Here is a 27,871-nt window from a genome sequence, read left to right on the forward strand (position 1 = left end):
ATGTGGCAGGAAGCTTGGCCTCAACTGAGGTAGAACAAACCAGTGACAACCACCACAAGACAAATAGTCCCAACACACTCGTAGGGCCTGTTCAGACCTGGCAATAACATCTGTGCTGGGCAACTGGCTCAGCGTGGTCAGCTTTAAGTACAGTTGTGCACATACCCGTTGCATTTGGCTGATCTGATCTCAGACCACATTTGGAGTTTTTTATCATTATTATTATTATAAATGATCATGAAAAGGAAAAAACACCATGATGTCTGCTAATCAGTGATGAGAGCCTTCATGGTTTTGATACAGAGGTAGGTTGAGATCAGAGAGGTCATGTACAGTACTTTTAAGTATCAATCAAGATTCACTAATATCATTCTGTATGTCGCCAGACAAATGCCATTCAACAGGTAACTTAACAGGCTCACAATCTAGTTAAAGAATAGACTGAAATAGTACTCCCTCACACCAAATTGCCTATTCTGCTCATTTTCTTACTGTGCACAACTTTAGTTGATAATTTGCTTTCTACACTCAGATGGGATCACTAGTAGCAACTAGCACAAACAGCACTTTCATCACCTGACTTTGACTGGTGCAAAAGTCAAACATCATTGCAACTTCCATAAGGCTGAAGTAGGTAGGTTTGTCACATCCTCATCATCGTAGTAGCCCACATTTTCACAATGTGACTCCACGCAGTGAAGTCACTAAACGTGAGCGAAATTACAGTGAGAATCCTGGATGATCTGTAGTACCAATTAGCTGTTTTCTTTGAGTAACACATGAGTAAGACACACTGCATAAATACAGTTCATCATTAACCGATGGTTGTCAAGGTAACGGTGAAACAGTGTCAATTATGAAAATAACCTAAACTTTCAAACAAAGTGTAGTCCATGTGTCTTTTAATCCCTGACCCATCTCAGCCTTAAATTGAACCTTACCACTCCTGCCATATGTATGCGTCTCTCTGTGTTCCCACCGTTGTGTCACAGTCAAACACAAAGGGCAGCTGAGTGAAACAAGCTTGAGCTAGCCTGGTGGGCGAGCTGCTAGGAGTGAAGTGCAAACAGCAAGTCATACCCGTGGGAGTAACACCACAAAACATGGACACGCTGCATTGATAAGATGGTAGCAAACTACGGATTTAACTTCTTAGAGATGTCTCCGCGGAAACAACAACACACACGCACACAACACACACACACACACACAGGCACGAGCATGCACCACAAACACACTCTGGCTACTCTGCATTATCCACCTCCCCTGAGGCTGTGCTAACCGGTAGTTACCATAGCTACCATGGCAACAAGCTGAATTTGTTTGCATGCTACAAACGCATAAAGGACTTAAAAGTAGCAGCGGGGCATATTCCACAGCCAATTTGTACTTGCTATCAGAGCCAGAGACTGGTGGCTGGACTTAATGCTCTGCATTCCTATCCTTCCTTTAGAGAACCACCAAGGAAATGAAACGTCTCTGCCTAAAAAGTCTCTGTGCAACTGGAAAATGATAGAACAAAACCTAGTCAAATATTAGAGGTCAGAGAAAAACAACATTGCACTACTGTGAGAGACGGTTAGTCTGCGAAGATTCAACTAAATCTGTATCGAGAAAGCTGTTGACAGAGTGGCAGAAGTGACTGCATGGGAGCAGTGTAAGAGAAGATTTTAGCAGCTGACTGCTGGCATCCTGTTGGCACTGAGGAGCCGAGGAGACAAGGTTTCACTTACGGGGCAGGTTTCAGAAAACCAAGCTAAAAACTTTTTAGGAACCTCACTTTCACATGGTGGAATTTGATTCAAGAGCACTTCAAAGACAAGAAAGCACTGGCAGCTGAGTGACTTTCACTTCGTTACACACATATTCCCTGTACATTCACAACAAAAAAAGTAAACAATGGGTGCTACCATAGCTCACCTAGATGCCAAATAGGACCGAGTGGTTAATGGCACATACTACATGGATGCAAACTCACTGAGCTGTCCAGGCTGACGGGACCTTTTCTACTGTCTAAAAACAGAACACTTTAGCATCTATCAGCTCATTGATAGCTTTTATGTCTGAAAGTTTATATTTCTATTCACTCTAATGCTACTAATATTGTGTAGGCCACCCTTGTCCTGCCAGAACTGTGACTTGTCGGCACATTAACAAGGAACTCCTAAGGGTCTCCTGTGATGACAGGACATTGATGGTGGATCTTTTGAATTCTTAGGATCAAGTTTATGCCATCACATCCTGCAGATGCTCGTTCAGGCTGGGATCTGGCAACACTTTGTCTCTGACATGTTCCTGAGCATTTTTTTGCAGTGTGGCCAGGAGGTATTTTCCTCCTGGGGGTGGCCACAGCCACCAGGAGTGCAGTTGATGTCAAAGTAACATGGACATAAATGACAGGACTCCAAGTTTCCCATTAGAATATTTCATAGTAATGGGATATTTTCTTTTATAATTCACTGGTATAATTCTAAATTCATTGGTCCATCAATGATGACCAGCCGTCCTGGCCCAGATTCAGCAAAACAAGTCCAAACAAGGACATTATCACCCCTCTGTTTCACAGACAGGATGAGGTTCTGTGTTTAGTCTCCAGACTCTCATTTAAACCAAATCATTCTACTTTGGTTTCATCCATCCACAAAACATTTTCCCAATAGTCTTCTGACTTGTCCACATGAAAACTGAAATGGCCTTTTTGGAAAGCAGTTGCTTTGTCCTAGCCACTCTGCCATACACATCATGGCTGTTCATTGTTTTCCTAAAGGTGGATTCATGAACATGAATATCAGCCAACGTTAGAGAGGCCTTTAGTTGCTTAGAAGTTACCCTGGGTTCTTTTGAGACCTCTCAGCCTATTCTGCCTCTTGCTTTTGGAAGCAGAATAGCCCTCCCAATCTTGGCCTATGAGAGAGCAAAGCCAATCTCAAGTGCATTAGGCGAGCGTGTGTGATGACGCAGGATGCCGAGGCCGAAGTACCCTGAGGTGACACTGTATGAATGTAACATCAGCACAGACACTCTCTGGTGAGTTGGACTGAGAGTATGTATGTGTGTAGAAAGATGATGTACTACACTAAATGATTTGCTCAATCTTGGCTGAGTCAGTGTAGTTCTGAGGCGAGTACTATGATTCTATGTAAAAGTCCATATCAGTGCTGCGACACATACACCTAGGTCCATGAACGCAGACGGAAAAAACATGTAGCCAAATGACAGTGCAACAAGTAGCTTAATGGTTTAATCTGCTATAGCACCAATTGAGGATTGTAATAAATACCAATGTCTAAAAGCTTATGTAGCTGAAGGTGGATGCATTTACTTTTACCTGAAACCAAACTGCTTGACATTAAGTTAGCTCATTAGTCTGGAATATATTATCTCACTATTTCCCATATGATCAATTAAAAAGTGCTTGCATTTGTTGATTTTTAGCTATTCACAACTATTTGCATTATTCATGTGCCCCTAATACAATCGGCTGGAGGTGTGGCTAAGCTTCTTAATGAATAATGCAAATTTACTTCTGTTGCATCTTTGCATAATGGCTGTCGCTGAAGAAAGAATACCATAATATAGTTGAACCAAATCAACCACCACTTGGTGATAAGCAGGAAAGATTGTGCAAAGGGTAAACACATTTGTAAAAGGTTTAATTTTTAATTTTTATTAGACATAAAGTGTAATATCCGTCTCTGTAGTGGCTAAATCCACCACTTTTCTCACCAGCTGGTTATTAAGTTTGAGTGGTTTCAAGTGAAGGGCAGGTAGTGACCAGTAAGTGGGTTTGTACAGGTCTTTCACTGAAACCAGTTACTTGTTGCTGATGAAAATTAGTTGTGATTGAACATGAAGCAAAAGAGTGATGTTGAGAACTGTGAAACCAAAACAATGAGCTGAAAGAGACTAAAATTCTCCACTGAAATAGTTCCCTAAACAAAACAAGCGCTCCCTTTCAGCTTCAATTTCCACCTACTAAATTTCCACCTAATATAAACACTTTATTTTTATGTCAATCAGTCATTAACAAATAGTTTTTGTTACGCAGGAAAAATATTACTATGTGCCCTCACTCCGTATCAGATCAGGTATCCATCCTTAAGTATCTGTGTTCACACCTGGCATTAAAATGTGTCTCCACATGTGTCTTGGCCAACCACTCGAGATCCAATCACTGTACACAAAGGAATACTGTCATTCTTTCTACTGAATGGGGTGCAGCAGAAAACTGTAATGGCTTCTGTCTCTAATAGAACGCGACCTCCTGCTGCATCAGAACCACGGACAGCGATGTACTTGGCATGTGAATACCCCAAGCACCTACGTTTTTTTGTGTGTGTGTTTATTTTTATGACAGAATGACACACAGCAAATAAATAATTTAATTAATTCTTGTTTAGACTGATTAATTATTTAGTTAGTTAACAGCTACAAGTATAACCTATTTTTAAAAGGTTCTCATAACTAATGAACAGACATGTTTTGGTCTTTTCTGGTGATTATTCATAGTAGCCGTGTTTTTTTTTGCGAATGAATAAGACAAAACTCTATGTCGATCCGTCAATGTGCTCTTGATGCACACTACTAAAGAAATGTGGTCACAAGTGGCCCAGACCACCTTCAAATGAGGTCTGGCCTGTTTGGTCTTCCTTGTGACACCTAAATAAACCATCCAACATGTAGTAGTCATCATCACCTGCATCTAAATGTAATGAAGCAGCACAAATCAAGACGTACCAACAAGCAAAAATATTACAGATGTAGTGTTGTTCTCACTGGGAACTAAGTTAGAAATCAACATAGACACCAGGGGATCTCTGTGCTGCTGGGTTTGGCTTGGTCTTACAGGCTGCCATATATATACCCTGAAATGTGAGCAGATAAGAGACTGCTGATGTCTGTGAAGGCCACACTGACGCCTCTGCCCCCCCTCTTCGCCTGCTACAACTAGCTGCCAGGCATGTTAAAACTAGGCTTTACTACTTCCCTACTCTGACAAAGCTGAGCCATGCCCAGGCTATCCTAGCCATCCATTAGATATTCACTTCAACAGTTTTGTTTATCATCAGCCACATCAAGTGTGCGGAATGAATCATATTTAGGGCTATATATGAAGAAGAAAATAAAAAGAAGAAGAGGAATACAGAGTGTTGGCACAAGAATATACAGAGCCAGTGCCAAATAAAACCATAGAATTAGTGGCAACTAAAACATCTGCTTCATAAAATGCTCTGAAAGAAGAGCTTTAATTAACTCTGCTACTGCTAGACCCTCCAGTGGGGCCTTAAAAAGCTCTGGAGCTCTGAACATATCAGCACTGCTACATTACATTTCCCTTCCTTGAACATACTTTATTAAGCTCAAAAATCAGGTCACCTCCCCAAAACACAGCATTCAAAGGTTATAACTGGGGAGCAAAGATTGAGATTGACTTTCTCACATTTCTGGTAATTCTTCACGACACAAGCAAGTTTCTACAATAAGTAAAAACGGAGAGGACCAGCCAATCAACATTTATCACTACTACCACCATCTGTTGCTGACTCATACGAGAGGCCGTTAACACAGCCATGACCTCAGAGAGGGCTGGATCTGTAGGATACAGTGATTGATGCTCCAGCCTCTGCAGCTGACTGGCATCATTCTTTATTCATTGAGCTAATCGTTTGGTCATGTTGAACATGATTATTATTTCACCTATCAATCTCTGCCAGTCCACTGAGATGTGCTGGGAGATGAATCAGATACACAGAAGTGGGTTAAATAAACTAGTGATTAAAGCCTTCATTCAAACGTGGAACACTTTTCAACACAAAGGTTGCTATTCATTGACAGAGAGACAAACATCAGCACTGATACAGCTTCTCTGGGTGTCACCGTCAGTTACTTTAAAAGTTCCCAGTGTCAATAATATTTTACAAACACCTCTTCTTGTATAGTTTTTAGATATTCTGATAGCAATCTCATATTATTCTAACAGAAATTACCCTAAACATTAATCTACTGGATAGGCTCAGAAGCTCGGTTGGAACCCCTGGAGCAATATTTAACATCTAATTAGGCCAGGTTTATACAGTATATATCGACTGGTATTGGATTATGGCAGATACACTGCACCAGCATGTGACCATTAAATGTCCTGATTCATTTCAGTAGCGTTATACTATCTCATAATTAAAAATTGTGTGCAGTATCAGTACCTGCTTTAGGATCAGTCGGCAAAAAGTTTAAATCGGACACATCCAAGCAAAAACTTTACGTTTCCCTACAAAGATCTGGTCCACTTTTATAAATGTTACCATGAACCCCCCCTTTCATGGCAATAGCTCAATGAAGTAGACACACATGCACAACTTAACTGTGACAAAATGCCCATATACTGATACAAGTGATTGCTGTTATTAAGATAGAATAAACACTATAGCATGACATGTTACTGTTGGAACTGTCAGTGTTATCCGGTGGGCAAACTATTAGACATTGTCTCTAAACTACCTTTCTTGTTTGTGTATTGGCCAACATAAACACAGATATATTGGCAAGAACCTTACAATAGCTGATGTACTGGCTTGGTTGGTTCCTCTGCCTCGCTGTACTTGATGCTATATCACGTTATGCACAATTACTCAAACTAAATTCATTAAACAGAATTTTGAGCTTTTAATAAGAACTAAACATAAACATTTCTCTTCATTGGCTCTCTGTACCAAGAACTTTACATGGTCAAGCGTCTCTGTGTTTAAATGTCTTGTAGTGCTCTCAGACGTCTTATCAGAGCAGGCATGTACAGCTCTTCCATGGACAAGGTTGAAAACTAAATACGACAATGTTTGCTGTTGTTGCCTGTCAACTTTCAAACGGCCTCCCATTGTCACAAAGATTATCACACATTTTCAGAAGGTGACTTAACACCTAATTGCTTTTCCGGCATTGTCTTGGTAACCTTTCTTTAAAAGACACTAGATAAATTGGTCTCCAATACGAATACACTACAAAAACATATTGTTTTTCACTTTTCCATGATACGGGCATCATCAAATATTTTAGATGGAATATGAATGTCCTGTCAGTGTCATAGTGTAAATGTTGTGGCAGTAATGCTGTAAACTGAGAAGGAACTGACGTGCGGCATCAGCTTTCTGGTTTAGTCATTTCTGTGAGTCACTGAGAAAGCTGATAATACATACCACATCACTTATTTTTAGGACTTTTCTTGACTTTCTTTTAGGGAGGGAATGGTCAGTCCTGCTGTGATGCATCTGAACCATGCAGTTAGTGGTGCAACTCTCCGACACGCAATGGTAAGAATGCATTATGAGTGACATGTACTCAGGGATACTTAAGAGTTGGATCTGACAGCTAGGACAGCATTTGTGCGTGTAAAGGCATGTGTGTGTGTGTGTGTGTGTGAAGTGTGAACTACCTGCTGTATTTGTAGCAGTGTGTCAGTCGCTGCAGACTGTGATAGCTCTGGGGCAGCTCATCCTACTGTTGCTACCCCACAGTGTACACACACTCACGGGCTTTGTGACACTGATCACTCCTGTGGAAACACACAGACACGTTACATGTCATACCATTCGACACAAAAAGGCAACACAGTTAACCAGCAACATCATTAAAAAACAGACTGATGAAATGTGTGAGATAACTGACAAATACGTTAGTCAAACACTGGACAGCTACTCTGTCCAAAAGTCTCGACCTTAGGACAGCATATGAAGCATGGGAGAAACATATTGCTTATTAGCAGATCAACTGGCAGCAGCGGACAGCAGAAATCAACATACTGCATCTGTTTTAGGCCGTCTCTCACTCATTCAACGAGTCGTAGAACATGCAGGCCAAACGTCAACACGATTCCAGATTTCACATCCAACCATTAAATATTAATGATGAATCCTTCAGAACAGATTATCAAATCCAGAAATGTTGATAAGTTATAAAGCTCAGGTAAGGAGATATTTTGATTCCATCGTGTTAAGCTATCAAATGGCGTATGCACCATCCCGGAAAGCTGTTCTCAGTTCTTTCACTCATGCTAGAAAAATCCAGAACTTTCTGAAATGTTATCCTCGATCCCGGTCCCTTTGGGAAGATCTATGCTACAGCTGAGCAAACAGTCCACACCTTCGCATTCAGCTCACAAGCAGGTACCTACAAGAAGAAAAGGGCATAAGAGTTGTGGTTTAGTTGGTGGTTCAGAGGCTCACCCTTGTTGTTCTGAGCGGCCAGGCCAGATTGGCTGCGGACTGAAAGCAGAGGGGTGCTACTGGGACGCCGTGGCCCCAGAACGCAAGAGGATAGTCTGAGCACTGCGATCCAGAATGCCACAGATCAAGTTACAGAGCCGGTAAATATAGCAGACGCCTATGACCTCTACGGTTCACTCAACACTCACTGGCATTCCAGTTTGCTCTTAAAGGACTAGCATTGGAGCTTTTTATAAGCCAAGCTGGGTAAGCATCCAGTCCACCGCGCTGCTGTAGCCAGCACATTGGCTGCTTTCACAGAAATTAAAAGTCTGAAGTGAGGGACAAGATTTAGAGGATGATTCATCCACAAGCATGTCGGAGTTTCTCAATAATTGAGATACTGTACAGGAAATGGTATAGAAAACTTATACACACCAAACTGTCTTTCAAAGTCATTTGCTGGCTCCTTCAAAGGTGACATTTATGACCATCCTTGATTGTAACTGTACAGAATGCACTTCAGCTTAATGTGCCTTATTCTACTACACGTGATGTCCACTTAATCCAAATTAAAGTCAAGATTCCTCTACACTGTCTCGTTTATTTGTTTCTTTTGTCACACGTGTTTATAACACAGTTGCAATAGTGGGGTGTGAAAAACACGCCAGCACCAAATGACCAAATGTAGCCGAGTATTTTCTAGCACAGGAACACAGTTGACGTATGTGTGCAAGACAATGGAAAAAGACAGACGTAGCTCTGTGGTGGACGGTGTCTCTGTGAGGGGTATAGCGTTACATGACGCTCAGAGGAGATGGGACGACACTGGTACCGGAGCTCCGTGCACCGCGGTGCGGCCGTGTGTGCGAGACCCGACACTAATATCAGTGCATTTGAAACACTGCTCATAAGGAATGGAAATAACGTTAATCCACGCGCGATTAGATAACCAGTCAGAACCCAGGAGCGTTGCTTGGTAATGGAAGCTGTGTCAGTGAAGGGGGGGCGGAGAGGAGGCAGAAACAGCGAAAACTTACCGTCCATCAAGTCCACCGGACTAAGAGAAAGCGGAGCGCAAAGTTAATACAACGCATATTAACAACAATGTGCAACATTTCCCCCCTGTGTGACCTCGGTGAACGTCCTCCGTCGTTTAGTGAGCTAGCTATCCCGCTAGCTAAATCAAGTAAACAGTGTCGGCGTAGTCAAGACAGCAGTGGTGTGTCACAGTCACAGACCACCGCGCCAAACTACTGTGTGAGCAAATTTTGTAGCACAGCTTGAAGACAGACCATGCACATTTCACGGGTAAATACGAGAGCACCTTCACATTTGCAAGGGCACCATTATCCCAGACGGCTTAGCTATATCCGACAAAATAAGCAAGACTTAATTCGACGCTATTCGAACTTTCAGAGTTGGTTCGGCTGTTATTCTCGCCGCAGCACACATTCTAATTATACTAAATTCAAAATGCTTTTTCGCAGGCAAATGTCATGCCGAATATTCCAGTGTCTTCCTGTGACTTCTAAAATGCGCTAAGTGGTTTTCCTTAAGCTATGTTATTCCTTCCCGTCAATGAGCCAGTTTAACATTGACAGAGTTTGATGGGATTTTTGGACTGTGCTACTGTCAGCACCAAAGAACAGCACCCATCAGGACTATGGTGGTGTAAGGTAACCGCATTCACTCACCCCACAGTTGGAGATCATCCCGATCCAAACGGGCAGTGAAACGCCCCCCAAATAAGTCCCTTCCCGGCCGGTCTGTGCTGCTTTTTAGACCATCGCTTGAAGCGCCGACAAAGATGAACAACAATGACGGGGAGGAGACTACACTGTTAGGGGCTTTAATCAAGACTACGCTGGTATTCAGCCATTTCTTCTATCCCCTTGCAGTTGTAGAGTTTCGGCAACCAAGTAACGGTTCTTTTCGCTTTAACGATGACGTCAGTCCGGCAACGGAGCTAATTTTCGATTGGTCCATACCTTTCTCTGGACGTCACCGGCCACAGCAGCGGACCGCCTCCTACACCGTCGTCATGGCGATGAACGTAAACAGAAGAGATTTCTTTCATTGAACAAATGAGACGTTCAAACGTGTGGGAGAAGAGGCCACCTTTTGTCTAGCGCTTCACTTTTCACCTTAGTTTAGTTCTAGAAATACAATTTAAGTAAGATTTGGTGCAAAATACCACCAAAAATACTAGTGTACACATATTAATTAGAAACATAAAGTCTAAAGTGAAAGCCTAAACAATAACTTAAATTATCACAAAATCATATTATAATACATATATTATTGTATTGTAACAGTAAGCTTTACTCGGACACTGAATGCAACTAGAACCGTGACCAAATATGTTGAATATGATTGAGATAACTGAGATGTTACAGTAAAAATGAAATTTTTATATCATTTGTCACATTAGTCATATTATTTGTCATATTAGTGAAATATCAACATTATTTTAGATGCTTATACTCAATTGTTTGTTGAGCAGTTAATTGTTAAAAATAGTTAATTCTCCTACAGGACTCCACTGAAGAATGAATAGTATTTTTACTTTGTGCTATATTGTTACAGTTAAGGTTTGTCGGGACAATTTCTTCTATATTTGACCTAACAGGCAGTTTCTGTAATTATTTCTTTTAAATATGAGTTCTAGCACTTAAGTAGTCACTAATGCTGGAGTATGAGCGTCTGCATCAAGGAGAATGACTCATAAACTTTTACTGCAGTGTGATAACCATTTGTACCATGAGACACATCTGAACATTGTCCTAAAGATGCTGCTGTGAATGAAACAAAGTGTCACACACCGAGGAGGGAGACTGCCATTTATTACCTTTCTGTGACACATCTTTCTCTGCATTTCAAGAAAGATGACTCATTCGGGTCCATTTAACTTCACACAGGTTCCTACAAAAAAAAAAGTGATTTGCTTTAAATGCCACGGATTCTAAACAGTCCTGTGTTACGCACTGTATATTTGAGTGAACGGACTAGCTTAAATACTGGTGTATAAGACTGAGCAGGGATAAAACCTGGACTTGCAATGCATTTAATCCAACCCAAATCTATTAGACTATAATCAAAGACAAACATAGCCTTCTGAGGTCCACGTGAGCTCTCGTGCACTACTTTTAGAGGCAGAGGATGACTCAAGCGCAGTATTTACTGATATATCCAGAGTAATAAGTATCTATTTAGTTTTCACAGGTTTCCAGTCAAACAGGACGTGCTGTTCTAAAGCTGCCAGATGTCTAGCATGATGTGTCGTGTATTTAACAAAGCAAAGGAAATTGTGAGCTTTTCAGCGCATTGATTATCACCATTTCAGCAGGCAAGCTCTAATTTGACAAAATGATGTTGAATAAAGCCATAACATTTAGGGAATTTATCCAACATCATTTTTTATTTTTTTTTTTTTCAGTTTCTTATTTTAATATGAACAGACTACACTTGTTTAGAGGAGCTGAAGTAATGGGTTACACCTGATTTAATTTCCGGAGGTATTCAAATAGTGATTTTCAATATCGACTCCTTTCAACACTTTGGGTAATACACAGCGGAAAGACTTAACTAAAGGGATAACTACTAGCTCGGCTCTGTCCTGAAGCAACAAAATGTACTGCAGACTACGCCGTATAACCATTATTTTGTGATTTTATTGGGGGGTTCTGATCCAGGTTTATTCAGAGAATTACTGGATGTATGTACTGGACAGCATGCTCCAAACTGTCACATTCCCACACACTGATTTACTAAATAAGTGATTAAGCGAACGTTAAAGGTACTAAAAAGGCCTTTTTGTTGTTTTCGGACTGAGCCAGGCTAGCTGTGCACGTGTTTATACCGAGCTAACTATTCTCCAGCTGTAGATTTATATTAAGCATACAGACAGAGTGATACTGAAATTTCTATCTTATTCTCAGCAAGAAGGCAGATGAGTGAAATTCCCAGAACACTGAAGTACTCCTTTACACATCATATTCATCTCTGGGTTACATGCGAAAACGGTGAGGGAGACAGTGGCAGCAAATCCAGAAATTAACAGCAAATGAGAGTCACTTCTTACTCAGTCACATATCCCGTGGTTGTACTGCATTCTGGTCGATTAAGACTACTGCTGGTGGATTTATTGTGTTTATGTGAAAGGTTGTCTCCCTGGAAAAGTGTTGAGCGATGAATAAAAGGTGACTCGAGAAAGTCTGAGTAAAGCAACAACGTAATGACTGAACAAGACGTACGAGTGCATTGCCAATCAATATTAAAGGGTGTTAAGGTGGAATTGTCCCTTTAAGGCTCAGAAATGTTTTTTTCTTTTCTTTATCAGCTTTTGAGCATAAATGATGGGGGACTTCTAAAATAAACAAATAAAATGAATGATGTGATGTTGGACAGTAAGCAGAATTCACACTAAATACCATATTACTTTTAAACAAAATAATTAGAATCAGCTCAACAACACATAAACATCATTTCTTTGCGCTTGATGCAAAACAAACTTCCATCAGCTTGCCTATAGTTACGTAAATCTGAGCAGGCATGGCGACCACTTTCCCGTGAAAACACAAAGTTAATTCATAAATGACATGCATACATTTAAATAACCCACCCAGCACACAATCACATAGTATATGCCCTCACTCCAAACAAAACCCTTACACTGATCAGCACAGACGCTGGGGCTAAATACTTCGGTCCAGACTTGGATGTTGACGCCAGCGCTGCACTGTGCTGGTTTCTATGGCTGTGGTTCATGCTACAATAACATTTATTCAGCACTACTGTACTGGGGGAAAGGTTTCCTTCATACTTAATCTATAGTCTTATTCAAGTATTGCAGTAGTGTTATAAAATCAACCCTGGTATATTATAGATAAGAGGGAAAAGCTGTGGCATTTACATACTTGAGATACTTAAAAACAGTCCAAAGCAAAACGAGCTGAGTGGATGAGCTGGAGCTAAAGCCCAGACGGACATTAGCTCCCAGACAGTCACTAAATTTAAATATTTTATTTTGTGGCTAGATGTTCCAGCTGTTTCCGTAGCACTATGTCAGGAATCCTCTACTCTGCTAAGCCGCTTGCTATAGGAAAAATCGATAGCACCGAACATCTAACATCAATTCTCCTTTTTATACAGGATGGATGCTTTATATTAAAATCAATACAAGCTGTACATGTTCCGCATTCTGGTGATAATGCTAACACAATGAGCTATCTTTGGTGAGAGTATTTCTGTGCAGGATAGACTAAAATGTAGAATAGACTAACTTGTGACAGATGGAACACTGACGTAAGGGAATGTTCCACTGGATAATAGTATATATGTGTGTAGTTCAAAGGTGCAAATAAATGCACGTAAATGAGATCAGCATCAGTTCAAGGATAATAACCAAATATACTTACAAAATGTAAAGAAACTTTAAAAACAGCACATTAATTTAGCGTTTAAAGGTGCATAAGAAGAGGCCTCAAGTAAATAAAGAAATGACACAACCTATGCAATGGACCAGCGCGTAGGATTTAGTGGAATCTAGCAGTGAGGCTTCAGATTGTAGGCAAATAAATATTGGGGTGAGGCTATGCTCTCTGCTGTCAGATTGTACTACTGTCACCCTGTGAGACTAGCAAAGCAAAATTCAACAACACATAAAAAATACAATCGATAACGCTGTTTCCATTCACAATTAGCTTGATTTTCAAGAGAGACAGAGCTAACCTCTACCTGTGGCGTGCAGCTTGTCGCTACAATCGGCCCATTCTGAACGGGCACCGCACCAGTTGTTTGAATGCCAGTAGTCTGGTCAAACAATGTGTGCATTAGTGTCTTGAACCGAATATCTTGTCTCGGCATAGGCCAGTGCATTAGCGATTGTTGATCACTCTGAAAATCCTCAATCCCAGGCCGACTGAATAGCCTTCCCTCGTCATCGCTCAATTACTTGCTGGCTACTACCTCAACATAAAAACATGAAAGGCCCTCTAAAGCCAGCGTCTTTAACAATGTCGATAACCAGGAATATTATATTCCACTTCTGCAAAGGTTTCTGCTAAATCCTGCACACTTTTTATTTGGGAAAAGTAATAAAGCACGAATGAAATGAATACTATCTTTTAAAGACTATAATCATAATCTGAAAAAAAAAAAAATTGCACCACAGTACGCCACAGGAGGTCATCAAACTTTATAACTCCTGGTCACTCTTAACACTCTTAACATATCAGACTCTGCTATAATGTAACGTAACCATCCTCTGATAATTGTAAATACTTTGTGCAAGATTTTGTTTTTATGCATCTTACTTTTTTTTTGTATATTTTTATATGTTTTTTTAATTCTATTTGTATTTTACTCTAACCCCTTGTTGCAACTGTCACTTTATGGGAGCAAATGCAACCAAATCATTTCCTAGATAGGATTAATAAGGTACTCTGATTCTGAATTTAAAAACGATATCACCATGTAAGAAACAGGAAATCTGCGTGAACCAAGTCGCTACGACAGTTCATTAAAAAGTATTCCATGCACACCTTAAGCTGAGGCTCGATTCCAGCCTGTGCCCTTTGCTCTCTCTCCTCTCCTCTCTCACCGTCACTTGCCGTCTCTCTCAACTAACAACTGTCAAACAAAGGCATAAAAGGCCCAAATTAAAACAGCACACAGATCATTATAATTGAAAATAAGCAATATTTCAAGTGTAGACTGTATAAGTACAGTCTCATGCCACTGGTGTGCAGCTGCAGAGACACAACGCGGCCTGAAGGGGGCAGCACATAGCATTACAAGCATTACACAAGAGCCGTTTTGTGATAGCCTGTGTTGGCATGTGTGAGCTTTTACATGTGCAAACAGTAGGTGTGTGTTTTGTTTTTGTTTAGTTTTTTTTCAAGAAACACAGTGACATCAAATTTTAAGGAAAACATCAAACAATGTAAACTTTAAGGTGCGTTTACGTTGTTAGATACCATCAATATGTGATCATTCCACTGCTGAAGGCATTTTATCATAAAGTAGTAATTGCTTTTTCTTTTCCCTTAACCCGCTTCATCAATTTTCTCTATATCTATGTTCCCACACCACTCTAACCTGCGTTTTACTTACTGTCTTCACTTGGATGTTGCATGTAGTAGACAGTAAACATATGTTATGTCACTTTAACACTATTGTGGCGACCAATCCTGGTCCAGTGTAAAGGTTAAAACAAGCGTGATGTGGAAAGTTGACATTTTGCGTCAAGTTAAAAATGAGGAATATTTGCATATTCATACATTTGGGAGAAGGACAGTAGCTGATGTCATTTCAAGAATCTTTTTTGTGGGAATCCCATTCAAAGTGGAGCCCTAAACATGTCCCTATGCATCTGAAATTTTTCTGATTTTTGAATATAGTCATTGCTCTGGAAACAATACTGTGTTATTGTACTTCTTATGAATACGATACAACATCCCCAAACTTTGGCAGTTAGCCACAAAAATATGTGAAAACTCCACCTGACAACAACAAAGAGCAACGGAAAATACGAGTTTCATCATCAGCCCTGCATGTAACAGTGCTTTAGGCAGGACTGTTTGTCTGACAGCTACTCTTCTTCCTGATATTGTGCCTAAGGTAAAAGTGCAGATGAGAGCAGCAGTCCATCTCCACTCAGCAACACTGCCTAACTACTGACTGGAGTAGCTTTTGCGAGAAGTGAGCAAGTGAGTGGTGTTGGATTCTTGCCTATGCAGGTGCTATGGTGCTAATAGACAGAGCTGCAGCGAAGCTTTGCTGGTACAGCAGCGCCTTACCCTCTGCTAGAGCTGCTAGCTTTAGCTAGCTGCCCTCTCAGCCTGTTCTCCAATATGACAAATCTGTCCACTAACTCCAGCGGTCTCCCTCAGATGAAGCTGAAACAAATAAAGACATAATTCTCTCCCGACTGGCTCCATTTCCAGCCAGAACCTCCAAGTAGCTTGGTGCAGTCCACTGTACGGTCTCATAGATGCTTTCATACTTTCTCATTTTATTCCCTCTCCGTTCCAAAAAAGTGGGCTGCCGCTGCTATTCCATGTGTTTTCCCAAATATTTTTGCAATTTCAGTTAACCAATAAACAAATATCCAGTACATCAATTCACTCCCATCAAACAGCTGGACACTAGCTGTTCACTTGGTCTTGGGCACCACAAGAATTTCGTCACCGTCCTGGATGCTGTAGGAGTGGAGAGCCCGGGTGTTGTACTTCATTTCCTCTGGACCAAAGGCGCTGCCCTTGTCGATGTAGTAGAGCCTCATGCTGTGGGTGGACAGTTGAACCACTGTGGTCAGCTGCTTCTTCAGCTCAGCTACGGTCTGATCCAAACGGATCCTCAGCTGACACAAAGACAAACAGTTTCTAGATTTTAGTTCGAAAGTACAATATGTCAAGGTCAGGAGATGTCACACGCTGCACCTAGTGGTCGTAAAAGGAATGGCTGAAAACTAATGGTGCCGTGTGTGGATTACAAAAATGTCTATAAACCTATGTTTAAAACAGATGACTTAAAAAAAATAAAAAAATAATTCAGTGTTCAGTTGGGCGGGTGTTGTTTACACACAAACGCGCGCCTAGCAGTATCAGACAGCGATCAGAGATAGCCTGCAGCAATGGCGATTTCGGGGCATGCAGAGGTACAGTTGCCGTTTTCAAGGTGGAAGTATAAGCACTACTTTAACCTCATTGAGGTAAAAGGCAAGAACATATACGTGAAGTGTACATTATGCTCAGAAAAAAATCTAATTCTTAGACATATTTTAAAAAAGTAACGCAATAGTTACTTTCCCTGGTAACTAGTTACTTTTATAGTGGAGTAATTCAGTTACTAACTCAGTTACTGAACTCAGAGAAGTAACTAATAACTATAACTAATTACTTTTTAAAAGTAACGTGCCCAATACTGCTAACTACTGACCACTGGACCAATAATAAGACAACTGAAGGACCCTTTGACTGACCTCAAAAATTGTGAGGGCATCTCCTGTGTACACGCTTATATTGGGTCTGCCCACAGATTGTCTATACAACTCAGGTCTGAGCTCTGGTAGGATCGTTCCCAAACATTAATTTTGCTGTATGTTGGTGAAGCTGCTCTTCTGTTGATTTAGAAGCGTGCTTTGGATCATTGCCATGAGGAAAGAGGACAATTCCTTCCATTTCCAACTATCCGGCAGACACCAGAAGGCTCTGTTTAAACTCCGATATTGTATATGTTGATTTTTTTAGGTTACATGAGAACAACTGAAATTCTGCCAAGTGCTATTCTTTATTTGAAAACTGTGCTCAATTGTTAAACTGCTCAATTTTAATGTAGTCTAATGCTCAACTCACCTGTTCTACTTTCTCCTCACAGTGAACCTCCACCTGGGCGCTGCAACGAGGTCGAAGGTCAATCTTAGCCAGCGGCTCCAGCTTTCCATACTTGGTTACCAGGGAGTGGTATCTGAGGACGAAAAGTCAATTTTAACAGCACACACTCGCGACACTAACATTCATTCAACTGGAGGTAGATATGATCAGGGCAATGCACCTATAAGGCAGCTCCTCCTCAGGGTAATCTAAGTGGTAACGGATGAAGAACCTCTCTGCATCTTCTCTCTCACTATCAGTCACAACGCTGCCATTTAGTAGTGATATCGAGGGAAGCCTGAGAGGAAATTATGTAGTTAAGTAGCAGATATTTGCGACAAAATATGAATTTGAAAACACACCACACTGTTCAAACCCAAACTGAGATCAATGTGAAGCTCCCACTGATGTCGCTGACAGGACTTACTGTGCTATCATGAGGCTGCGGCGCTCTACGTTGGTGTAGGTCTGCAGTAACGGGATGCCCTGCAGTCTCACCTCCTCCAGTTTGGGAAAGAAGTTCAACTTCTCAATGTCTTCCCATCGGTTGAGACCTGACAGCACACACAAGACAAGAACAAAGTAATGAGGGACAATTGTCTCTCTTATCTCTAGCTCTGCTGCATCGATTTAATTGTTCTTTTATAGTCTGACTGCACTGTATGAGTATGATGCTGAATGGCTGGTGTTCTCACAGGGAAAGTAGACAAGTGTTTGAGGAAGGTGCAGGGGTGTCCAGGTTGCATGCTATGGCTTTACTACAGTGGAGTATGTTGAGCAACTACACCAGCCACAACATTATGACCACCGACAGGAGAAGTTAATAACATTGACCATCTTGTGACAACTCAATGTTCTGCTGGGAAACTTTTGGACCTGGCATTCATGTGAATGTTACTTAGACATGTAGCACCAGACCAGGCACCCCCACCCCATAGCAATGACACTCCATGATGGCAGCAGCCATCCCCAGCAGGATGGAGTCTGACACAGGCACACACACAAAAACGGTTTAAGAACAACACAAAAATACAAAATATAATAAGTATGGCGAAATAAATACATTTTTGAGTCTGTTGAATTCTGAATGTGAAATGACAATGTGAATCCTAAATTAGAAGGCTTGCCGCCTTATTATATCGTGTTTCGAGATGCACTTTAAAAAAACGCCGGAAACTGCACTCTGAAATTATCTCAGTCAATGGGAAAGAATTCTATTTATCTTAAGAACAATAAGAAATAAAGAAAGGGCCTTGGGCGTAGGAGATGTGACAAATGGAAGCACTAAACTCTATTTGATCACGTCTTTAGATATTGTTTCGGTCCGCTCTACTCGCAAAACAACTCTAAAAATATCCTCACCACATACCCCCAAATAGACTCGACTCCTGAGATAAAAGGTGACGTGGAGAGGAATCTGTTGTAATACTCTACAAATATCACAGCGTCATGTTTTCCTGTGCTAATTTTATCGACTGTTATCCTGACTATAACTCTGGACAGTCTCCAGAGTGCTTGTATAGCATGCTGGAAACCAGCAGAGATTCAGCATTTCCTCCTGAAATGAAACAGTCAAGAGACACTAAAACACATCATTTGAATTCTTTAATGTGTGTCAATCATCGATGAAGACACACACTGACCTGAGTTGTGCAGGTTGATGCTGCGGAGGTTAGGGAAGAGCCGTTGCAGAATATCCTTGCTGTCCTGAATGGAGGCCAAGTTGTTGTTGGCCATAACCAGAGTGTCCAGACTGGGGAACATGGAGCCGAACTTGCGGACTTCGGCCCAGTCTTGTAGGTTGTTGTCGGTGATGTGAAGCAGGCGCAGAGTGGGGCAGGCTACACTGGAGGCACTCACACTACTGTACTCATTAAGGCACAGGAACAACTCCTCCAGCCTGCAGAACAATACAGGAGAGAGGCAGGGGATGAACGTTCAGCTCTGGTTCTTCTGATGACAAAGTTGGGATGTTTCTTTTAAAGCTGAAAGCAACTGTCTTTACTCACTTAAAATGCACAAACAGTACTACCTCGTTGCCAAATAGCAAAACAACCCTAACACCTGTAAAATAAATGACTGAATAAGTATTTATCTCCATTAAGGTGACTGATCTAATTCAGTGGAAGTCCAGACAAATGATGCTTGTAGTCTCACAGTTAGTGAAAGTGAGATGGCCTGAGTGCAGTGGATGTGTCTCAAGTGGCTGTACTACAAAGACACGTGTATCTCTATAAGGTTCACGTTAATAATTATTCCTGGCACTGCTTATTGTTTTTTTTCTGTTAACCTTTCAACAGCCGTGGCAATAAAGGTCTTTATTAAATAAGTATCAGATATCAGTGTTGTCTCTCAGTGTTTCTGGGTGGAACGATTACATTGCACAGGCAAAATTAGCTTAAATAGAGATTTTTACAAATCCTTCAGAACACGATACTTTATGTGCAAAGCAGAGGTGGCGCTAGACTTTTTTGTTGTCTGTCATTTTGACTGGCAGGGTCATAAAAATCCCGTCATAACCCATTTTTCCCCGTCACTTTATTATTATTATTATTATTTTTTTTTAATGATAATAATGACATATTCAATGGCATTTAATTTTCATTCATTTGTAGTTAATATTCAGTAGCGGTAAAAAAAAAAAAAAAAAAAGATTCGGCTCATATAACCGGCCATCAAAGACGACTCAAGAATCATGACTCTAGAGTCTATTTAACCGGCTCAGTTGAGTCCTACCACGACAGACTGATATATAATCAAACGGCACCATTCAAACATCTTACATCTCACTCGGCAGTGACCACGAGCAAACTAAGGCACACAGTCACTCACTCACTTACGCACAATACACAGAGAAACTAAACTTAACCGACTCATAACCGCTGCTCGTGGATCCCTGCTTAACCGAGAGTCAGCAGCCACTCACTCGGCCGGCAGATAAACGAAACTTAACCGACTCTTAACCGACTCTTACACTACTAATCAAGAGAGACAGGAGACAATTAATATGCTCACTCGCCACCAAGTGGTCTGGGGTGTGAACTGCAAACTGTCAAAATGTCAGATTGCCTTCAGATTTTTCCGTCACCGTTTTAAAAACACGGTCACTGACGGAAAATATTCAGACCCCTGCAGTGCAATGTCTCCATGGTCTGTGAATTCTGCTGAGTAAAAGGATGTTTCCATTATTGCTGGAAAGATATGGTATATGTAATTTAAACATATAAAAATGTCAGTTCTCAAAAAACACAGTTCCTTCATTTCCATTAAACTGGTGAGGTTTTAAAGACTTTGAGACAATAACAAACCTAAAACACAGTTACATGACTAAATACAAATAAGGGAGTATGCTTTTGTGTATTTACTCAAATTTTTGTAAGCTGATGCTTTAGGGTCAGAGGTGTACTGAGGTATTTAATTATGTGTCAGTGTAAGGCAGTTTGTTGTGCCAGCCAATCACTTAATTCAGTTTAAAGTGAGCTAGCCAATGAAAGTATTGTCTGCTTGTAATTAAAGTAATCTTATCTCAACAGAACTATCTAGTGTAACAGTCCTTCTTACTCAGGTGTCTCCCGAGTGAGCAGCTGCACGGTGTCCCAGGACACTTGAGTGTTATTGAGGACAAGGCGTCGGACCCGGGAGAAGGCTTCAGCACACCTCGGCTCCAGGGTCAATCCTGCCAGAGGGTTGGAGCTCAGGTTGAGGAACTCCAGATTGGGGATGTTGGACACAATTTTACTGATCTGAGAAATGAGATAATGACGTGTTTTAATGATTACAATTGGTCGGAAATAACACAGAATCTGTGGACTAAAATATGACAACGACTTTCACTTTGTGGCCACAGATCTTTACTGGTCAGACTCTCTCTGGTCAGACTACTCATCAGAATTTGTATGCAATCGTGCACAGGTTTCCATTAGCCTGGAAGCCAGGCCGACTTCCCTGCCTACACGATTTTTTTTGCGGTGGTAAGTTGGTCTGGAATGGCTCCATTGGGAATTCAGTTGTTTGGGTGAGGTTTATGTGGTGATGGATAGAAAGTAACACCGACGTAGTCATGCACGTCATCTGAGCACCGTGGAGTTGAATTAATTTTCAACTAAATGGCTGATTGGTTGAAAAACTATCCAATTGCATGCATGAGGCATTTTCCTCTTCTGTATATGTTGAAACAATAATGAAATCCAAACGTGTTACCAGACATTATCGCAAATATTAAGTTTAACTTCAAAACAAATCTGTAACTTCTGAAGTTTTTATCAAACAGCAAGGGGTAGTTGGGAACTATTTTCTGTCGTGGATTAACACATCTGTTGTTCGAGTGAATATTTCCAGCAGAGGACATATGTGTGTGGGACTACGTCTAAATAAGCTATAGTATGTGTATTCATGGTAATAAAGGAACACTGTGGCTTGCTCGTGTGTTTTAATATGGTTTTGATCTTGACACTGGATTTGTTGAACCTAAGAAAATGACAGAATTCCATAAAACCCTGAGACAACACCTCATGCCAGTCCTGCAGCTTGTTGTGAGACAGGTCCAGCTCCATGACGTGGGCACAGAACGCAGCAATCCCAGCCTGGTCTCCTGCCCTTCTGATCCCACAGCCGTTCAACACCAGCACACTGGGCAGGTTCAGGCGGTCTAAGAAGGCGGAAGCAGAGGTTGGAAGACATGGGTTCAGTTAAATTAGTTGCCTGCACATTGCAGACGGACAAATGAACAGGCATGTCCCCAGGAAGTCCTAGAGTAGTGAATATAATTGGTGTCAAACTTCACCAGTTATACAAAGGACCTCACTTAGACACCCTGCAGACTTCCAGAGAGCCCAACTGAGGTGCATCCTGCCCCAGACCTTGCTGATTTAGTGAGGACATAATGCTCAGTATGCAAGTCCAGATGGCACACATTTGGACTGAGCCAATCACAATCACAACTGCCCTCTCCGCTATCCAAAAAGCTAAATATAAACAGCCTTGACTCACTCTTGCGAGGCTGTGGTGAGTCAAATCTGCCTGTTAATTTAAAAAAGCCAGTAATAATTCATCTCCAGCTCACCTTTCAAAGGGGATCCTTGGGGAATTGCAACTGGCACCACCACCACCCCCATACCAGGCCCTCTGCGGCACGGGAAGTTCTCTGGGCTGTACTTTTCACTGATCACCTCCACAAAGGTACGCCCCTCCCCGTCCTCCGGTGGCTCCATGGCTCCTTCCCGATGAGCAGCCTCCCCTTCAACTGGACCCAAACATATGGTTATTATGTGCATGTTTTCAATTTTAATCACTGCAGCATGTGGATGCCTCCAAACACATTAGTTTCATACACCAATCAGGCATAACATCATGACTGTCTGCTTAATATTGTGTAGGTCTCTCTTGTACCTCCAAAACAGTTGTGACTCATCAGATAATGGACATGGGCCTTCTGAGGGTGTCCTGTGGTGTCTGGCAACAGAGTGTTGTTAGAGGGGGCCTTTAGGTCCTATGGGTTGAGTGGAGGGGCCTCTGTGCATCAGGCTTGTCCCAGTGCATCCCACAGATACTTGATCAGTTTGGGATCTAGTGAATTTGGAGGCCAGGTCAACACCTTGTGCTGTTTTTCATGTTTTTTGAGTTGTTCCTAAACCATTTTCATGTGTGTGTCTGTGTCAGGCTGCATCCTGCTGGGGATGGCTGCTGCCATCAAGGAGTGTCATTGCTAGTAATGAAAGTAGACAAAGAGAACCCAATCAAACAAAAGAAAATGAAAGATTATATGTGTGCATTTGTCTGTTCAGGAAAACAAGACAATAGCTGTGCGTTGCAATAGTAAGTGCAACTCCAAGTTCATACAAGTTCATTTCAAGGCCAAATTAGAGTCAATCTGTTCATCTGTTTCCAATCAGTGTAATGAGACTCAGGCACTGTTCAGTGCCCTGTTCTGTTTAAAGAAAATCTCTGATTTGTAGACAATACAGGGAAACACGGATAGTACTGGCTGAGATATAGAAAATATTTTACCTAACATCACACACCAAAACAAGCCATAACAAAGAGAATAACAGTAAAAAAAACAAAAAGAACAAGGTAACTTCAGAAAGTAGCCGCTGCATCCATGCATGCCGCCATGTTGTATGCGACACTGTTTATGGTGCGGAACAATCAATTCCTATCTTAAGTCACCCTGTCATAAATGTTCAGAACAGTTTCAAAGGTGTGTCAGGTTACACATGGAGAAGCAGCAAGCAGAAAAACGTATGAATGTCTTACTAGAGAAACATTTAACCAGTCATATAAATAAATATTTGAATCAATTAATCTGTTTTTTTTTTGGTTTTGTTTTTTTCCTGACAGGTTTATATCGCTGACCCTTTTCATCTGTCAAAGTTCCATTACATTCCAGTGACAAAGCTTGCTTCAAGCCTCTCCTGTTTGACCATGCAATACCAATACAGTGCTAACTCACTAATATGACAATTCATTTCAGAAATGTATGTGCAGCTTTACTTTCATAACTGTTGATGAACACAGAAGGGTATCTTCATTTGAGACACACAACAGCTCAAAAACAGTTCCTCTTCCTGTCCTCTCCTCGATAACACAAAGCTGTCCAGTCGGATGAATGTCAACATTTCATCTTAGGACGAGGAAAGGACACAGCTCAGCTCTGTCCCATTCAAATACTCCTGAATTAATCCATGGAAGAGAAACAAAGACCTGCTCCTATTGTAAAAATAAAACACTGTGATTGTGTCCTAACTTATCACTTAAGTTTCTAAATTGAAAATGATAAGCATCTGTTTTAAAACATCTGGTGGGCAAAGGTTGGTAGAGGAATCTGCTGCAGGGAAGCATGAATTATGTAGTGGTTTTGCTGAAATGAAAAAAATAAAAGGATCCTGTTACAATATCTAATTTGACAAAAGTGGGCTTCACTTAATAGTGGTAATGTATAAAAGCTATTTGTTACTCTTCAGCTCATAAATCATTTGCTATGACGCCATAATGTCTTTTCCAGACAGAAGTCAAATAAAACACACATCAGACATGTGTGTGGGTCCTGACTGACGGAAGACAGACCTATGTTTAAATGGTTACAGTCGCAGAAAGCTTCTCACCTGAAGAGACCTTGATTTGACCACTGTCGCTGCTCACTGTCTCCCTCTGTTTCTGTACTGATGGCCTGTCAAAGAAACAGGAACTGGATTAACTGAAACTGGAACTAACTCGCTGCTGCTGAGACCAGACGCTTTTACTTTTACACAAAACTAAACAGTTTAGCAATTAAAAAACAAAAGACAAAAGCATTATCAGTATGGTCTTACTCCAGATCGGCTGGTAGGGCTGACAGATGTCGGCAGAAAATTGCTGGTCCCTCTTTGGTCAGCGTTGCTCTACACAGACCAGAAAAGGGAGCGCTTGGAGAGCGTTCACCACATGACTCTATAGAGCAAATAAGGGCAAAGATCATTTTCTTCCTTGTAATTCACTTGCCAATAAAACAGGATCAGAAGAGCACAGAAGAACATTTGGATTTCTGAGAAGTATATATGCTATAAGGTGCCAAATTGTCTCTGCATAAGACAAATATTTCAAATATAACTATTGTGAACAAAATAAATCTCTTCAATGGCGAAGAAAGAAGCTCAAATAGATACCCTAAGTCGTTTTGTTGAGAATGAAGCCCGCTGCACCGAACTCCATTAAAGTATCTCATCATTTTTAAGTTTTTCACTTTTCGGTAAACATGTACGATTAATAGTTAGTGAAACATGATGCTTGAGGCACAATAACTGCATTCACATAAATTCGGCATACATCTTTCATAAAAAAGGAAAACGTATTTGGTCGAAATTACAGCATTTATAGGTGGTTTACCCGTGATCGCCGCTCATAAAGTCAAGTCAGTTACTTTCGCTGGCTGTTAATAAAAGCTGATATTTTATTGCAATAATAGCAACATTTTCTGTTTGATTTAAGCAGATCTGACGTGTAACTCTTGGTGATTCGTAAAAACATCTTGAGCGTGTTGTAAAATCATGGAGCGGCCGGTAAAGCTTAAGAACATATAAAACGACAGTTTTTTGAAAGGAATTTGGTTCGTTCAGCTTCATCAGGAACACGCTTTGCCAAGTCTCTTACTTTTATTACTCTTAACTCACTGATGAATGTACATACTGACGCATATCGCAGTTTGTGAGGCACGTCGACGTGCGATTAAACACTGAATTCGGCATAGACAGATTCGACAAACCATTAGTTATTGAGACATAATTTCAATTTTTATACGTGCCCTCTAATCAGCAGCGCGGCATCAATTTGGTGAAAAGGGCTGTAGGCAACAACAGGCAGACCGATTATAAAAGTTGAGTATTTGCTGTTATATGAACTACTTTTTCTTTGATATTTACGCCGATCTAATGCATACAACTTGGTGAATACAAAATCGTGTTTTATTGGCGTTGTTAGATTACTAATAAGCTGAAACGGTACATACCGCGTCAAAATTGACATAATTGTCAATGGAGTTTGGCGTTGTCGCCACAGAGCAGAGCTAATTTGGTACACACAATAACAACATCATTTTCCATTATAACACCAGCTACAAGAACGAGCATTTAACCTATTAATTTTAGGGGCAGATTGCCTGTTGTTGACGGCCGCTGAGCAGAGTGTCCAGTCCAGACTCAGTACCAGAGTATGACCCCCAGCAGCATCTCGATGGAGCCGGAAATGGATTACAGATGGCAACGCCAGAAATAAGCTTTAAATAATCAAGATGATGACAACACATTCAGAGGACGTGTCAGGGACTGATGAGATGGCAGGTCGTCGGTCCACATACCTTTAATGTCTACTTTGAATTCCCCTTGTTGATGAAAACAAACCAGCAGTCATTTTGCTCGCTCCTGCATCCCGGAAGTGACGTGCCTCGACGTCTTAAAATTATTTTTCTTTAGTTGGTTAATTACTTCCTTTTGAGTATAAGAATATTTCACTAACACCATACGCATTTCTGCATCTCCTTGTAATAAGCAGAGTTGAAAGAAAAACTAGTCTTAAAAAAAAAAAAAAAAAAAACATGATATGAGCAGGCATATGATGTCATTAAGCTGCTGCTGCTGATGGTGGTCATAATTTGTGGTGTGTTGTTTCACGTGTAGCTAGCCTGATGCTCTGCAGATGTTGGTTAATATGATAGAGCTTTCTCAAAGCCGGCACTTTATTTTTTTATGTCGCGGCAGGCAAAGCTCATGTGTAACTAATAACATTAACTGTAGGTGCATTCATGTTAGCTGAGCCAGGTTCAGGTTCAGGGCCCTGGTGTTGTGCAGTGGATGACTGTGACACTTGAAAGAAAGGGTCACCTCTTTTAAAGTCTGCTCTAAAGCAATACACCGCTTTCAGAGCAGACAGGTTGGCTCATCATAGGGGGAAAAAAATGATGTTATGAAATGTAATTCATAACATTAAAAAAACGACTGCATTCCATGTAGATGAACAAAATCCAGAATGCTGGTAACATGCATTCAGATACGCAAATGATGAAGCGATCCATGGTTAACTACATTTTATTCACTTTGCAATGACGAGTCAAAATGTCAGCTGTGAAAAATGCCCATATGAACACTTAGTATCCTATTTTACTTGCGGGATGTTTCAACCACTTTTAACTACTTTTACCTTTATCACCATTTATTAATGAATCTACAATTACATTAATTTCAATGTAACTTTTCAGTCTTTATGTATTTCATCTTTGTTTATGTGTCACTCTTTGCAATCTGTCATTTCTTCACCACTGTTAGCTATTCAGTGGTTCATTCAGTGCATTTACTTAATTATTTGAACAGATACTGCATTATTTTGAGCCTAACTGTGTACTGGAACCATTCCTTTCAATTAGTCATCTCTCTGAGCTTGCTACTGCATAGTTGTCCCACACCATCTTCAACGCCGCAGGACAGAGAAAAGTACAAAGCTGCAGTTTGTAAAGGTCTGATTGTGCCTGCTGCACATATTAATTGCAAAAGACACAATCCATATGCTGCTGCATATATTTAAATCAATGCATAATTTATACATGTTTCAAATGAAAATAGATGAGAAACAACTGTTCAAACAAAATCAATATGTCAGTTGTGAAAAAGGCTGGTTTTATTTAAACAGATATTTAAATTATGTTAAACCAGTCACTACATGTCTCACACTACATTACTATTTATATTATTATATTATTGACAATAATACACACTCAGGAAACCATTGTCTTTTAGCATCTGCATATTCCCAAATAACTGAGACACATCACACTGG

The 27,871-nt window shown here is 40.8% G+C and overlaps 2 protein-coding genes across 4 annotated transcripts in view; both read right to left on the minus strand.

Annotated features, from left to right (window-relative positions):
- usp2a (ubiquitin specific peptidase 2a) overlaps window positions 1-9,292 on the minus strand; it is a 43,112-nt gene extending 33,820 nt beyond the window's left edge. Inside the window, exon 1 of the mRNA XM_084558617.1 lies at window positions 7,424-9,292. The gene's annotated coding sequence lies outside the window, so the exon portion shown is untranslated. The remainder of the gene's footprint in view (window positions 1-7,423) is intronic.
- A 6,929-nt stretch (window positions 9,293-16,221) lies between these two features.
- tbcela (tubulin folding cofactor E-like a) lies at window positions 16,222-26,495 on the minus strand. 3 transcript variants are annotated; one of them, XM_084559092.1, is made up of 11 exons: window positions 26,400-26,495; window positions 24,880-24,997; window positions 24,673-24,737; window positions 22,632-22,811; window positions 22,078-22,217; window positions 21,131-21,312; window positions 19,213-19,469; window positions 17,997-18,123; window positions 17,751-17,867; window positions 17,552-17,663; window positions 16,222-16,557 (listed from the first exon to the last, which is right to left on the minus strand). In XM_084559092.1, the coding sequence occupies exons 4-11, from the start codon at window positions 22,777-22,779 to the stop codon at window positions 16,351-16,353; spliced, it is 1,290 nt and encodes a 429-aa protein (XP_084415218.1). In that variant the 5' UTR covers window positions 22,780-22,811; window positions 24,673-24,737; window positions 24,880-24,997; window positions 26,400-26,495; the 3' UTR covers window positions 16,222-16,350. The 3 variants fall into 3 exon arrangements, with proteins under 3 accessions (XP_084415218.1, XP_084415216.1, XP_084415217.1); XM_084559090.1 differs by lacking the exon at window positions 26,400-26,495 and having other exon boundaries at window positions 24,880-25,436; XM_084559091.1 differs by lacking the exons at window positions 24,673-24,737; window positions 24,880-24,997; window positions 26,400-26,495 and adding an exon at window positions 22,958-23,478.
- Window positions 26,496-27,871: the final 1,376 nt, after the last annotated feature.

Source organism: Chelon labrosus (assembly GCF_963514085.1).
Source record: "Chelon labrosus genome assembly, chromosome: 13".
NCBI lineage: Eukaryota > Metazoa > Chordata > Actinopteri > Mugiliformes > Mugilidae > Chelon > Chelon labrosus.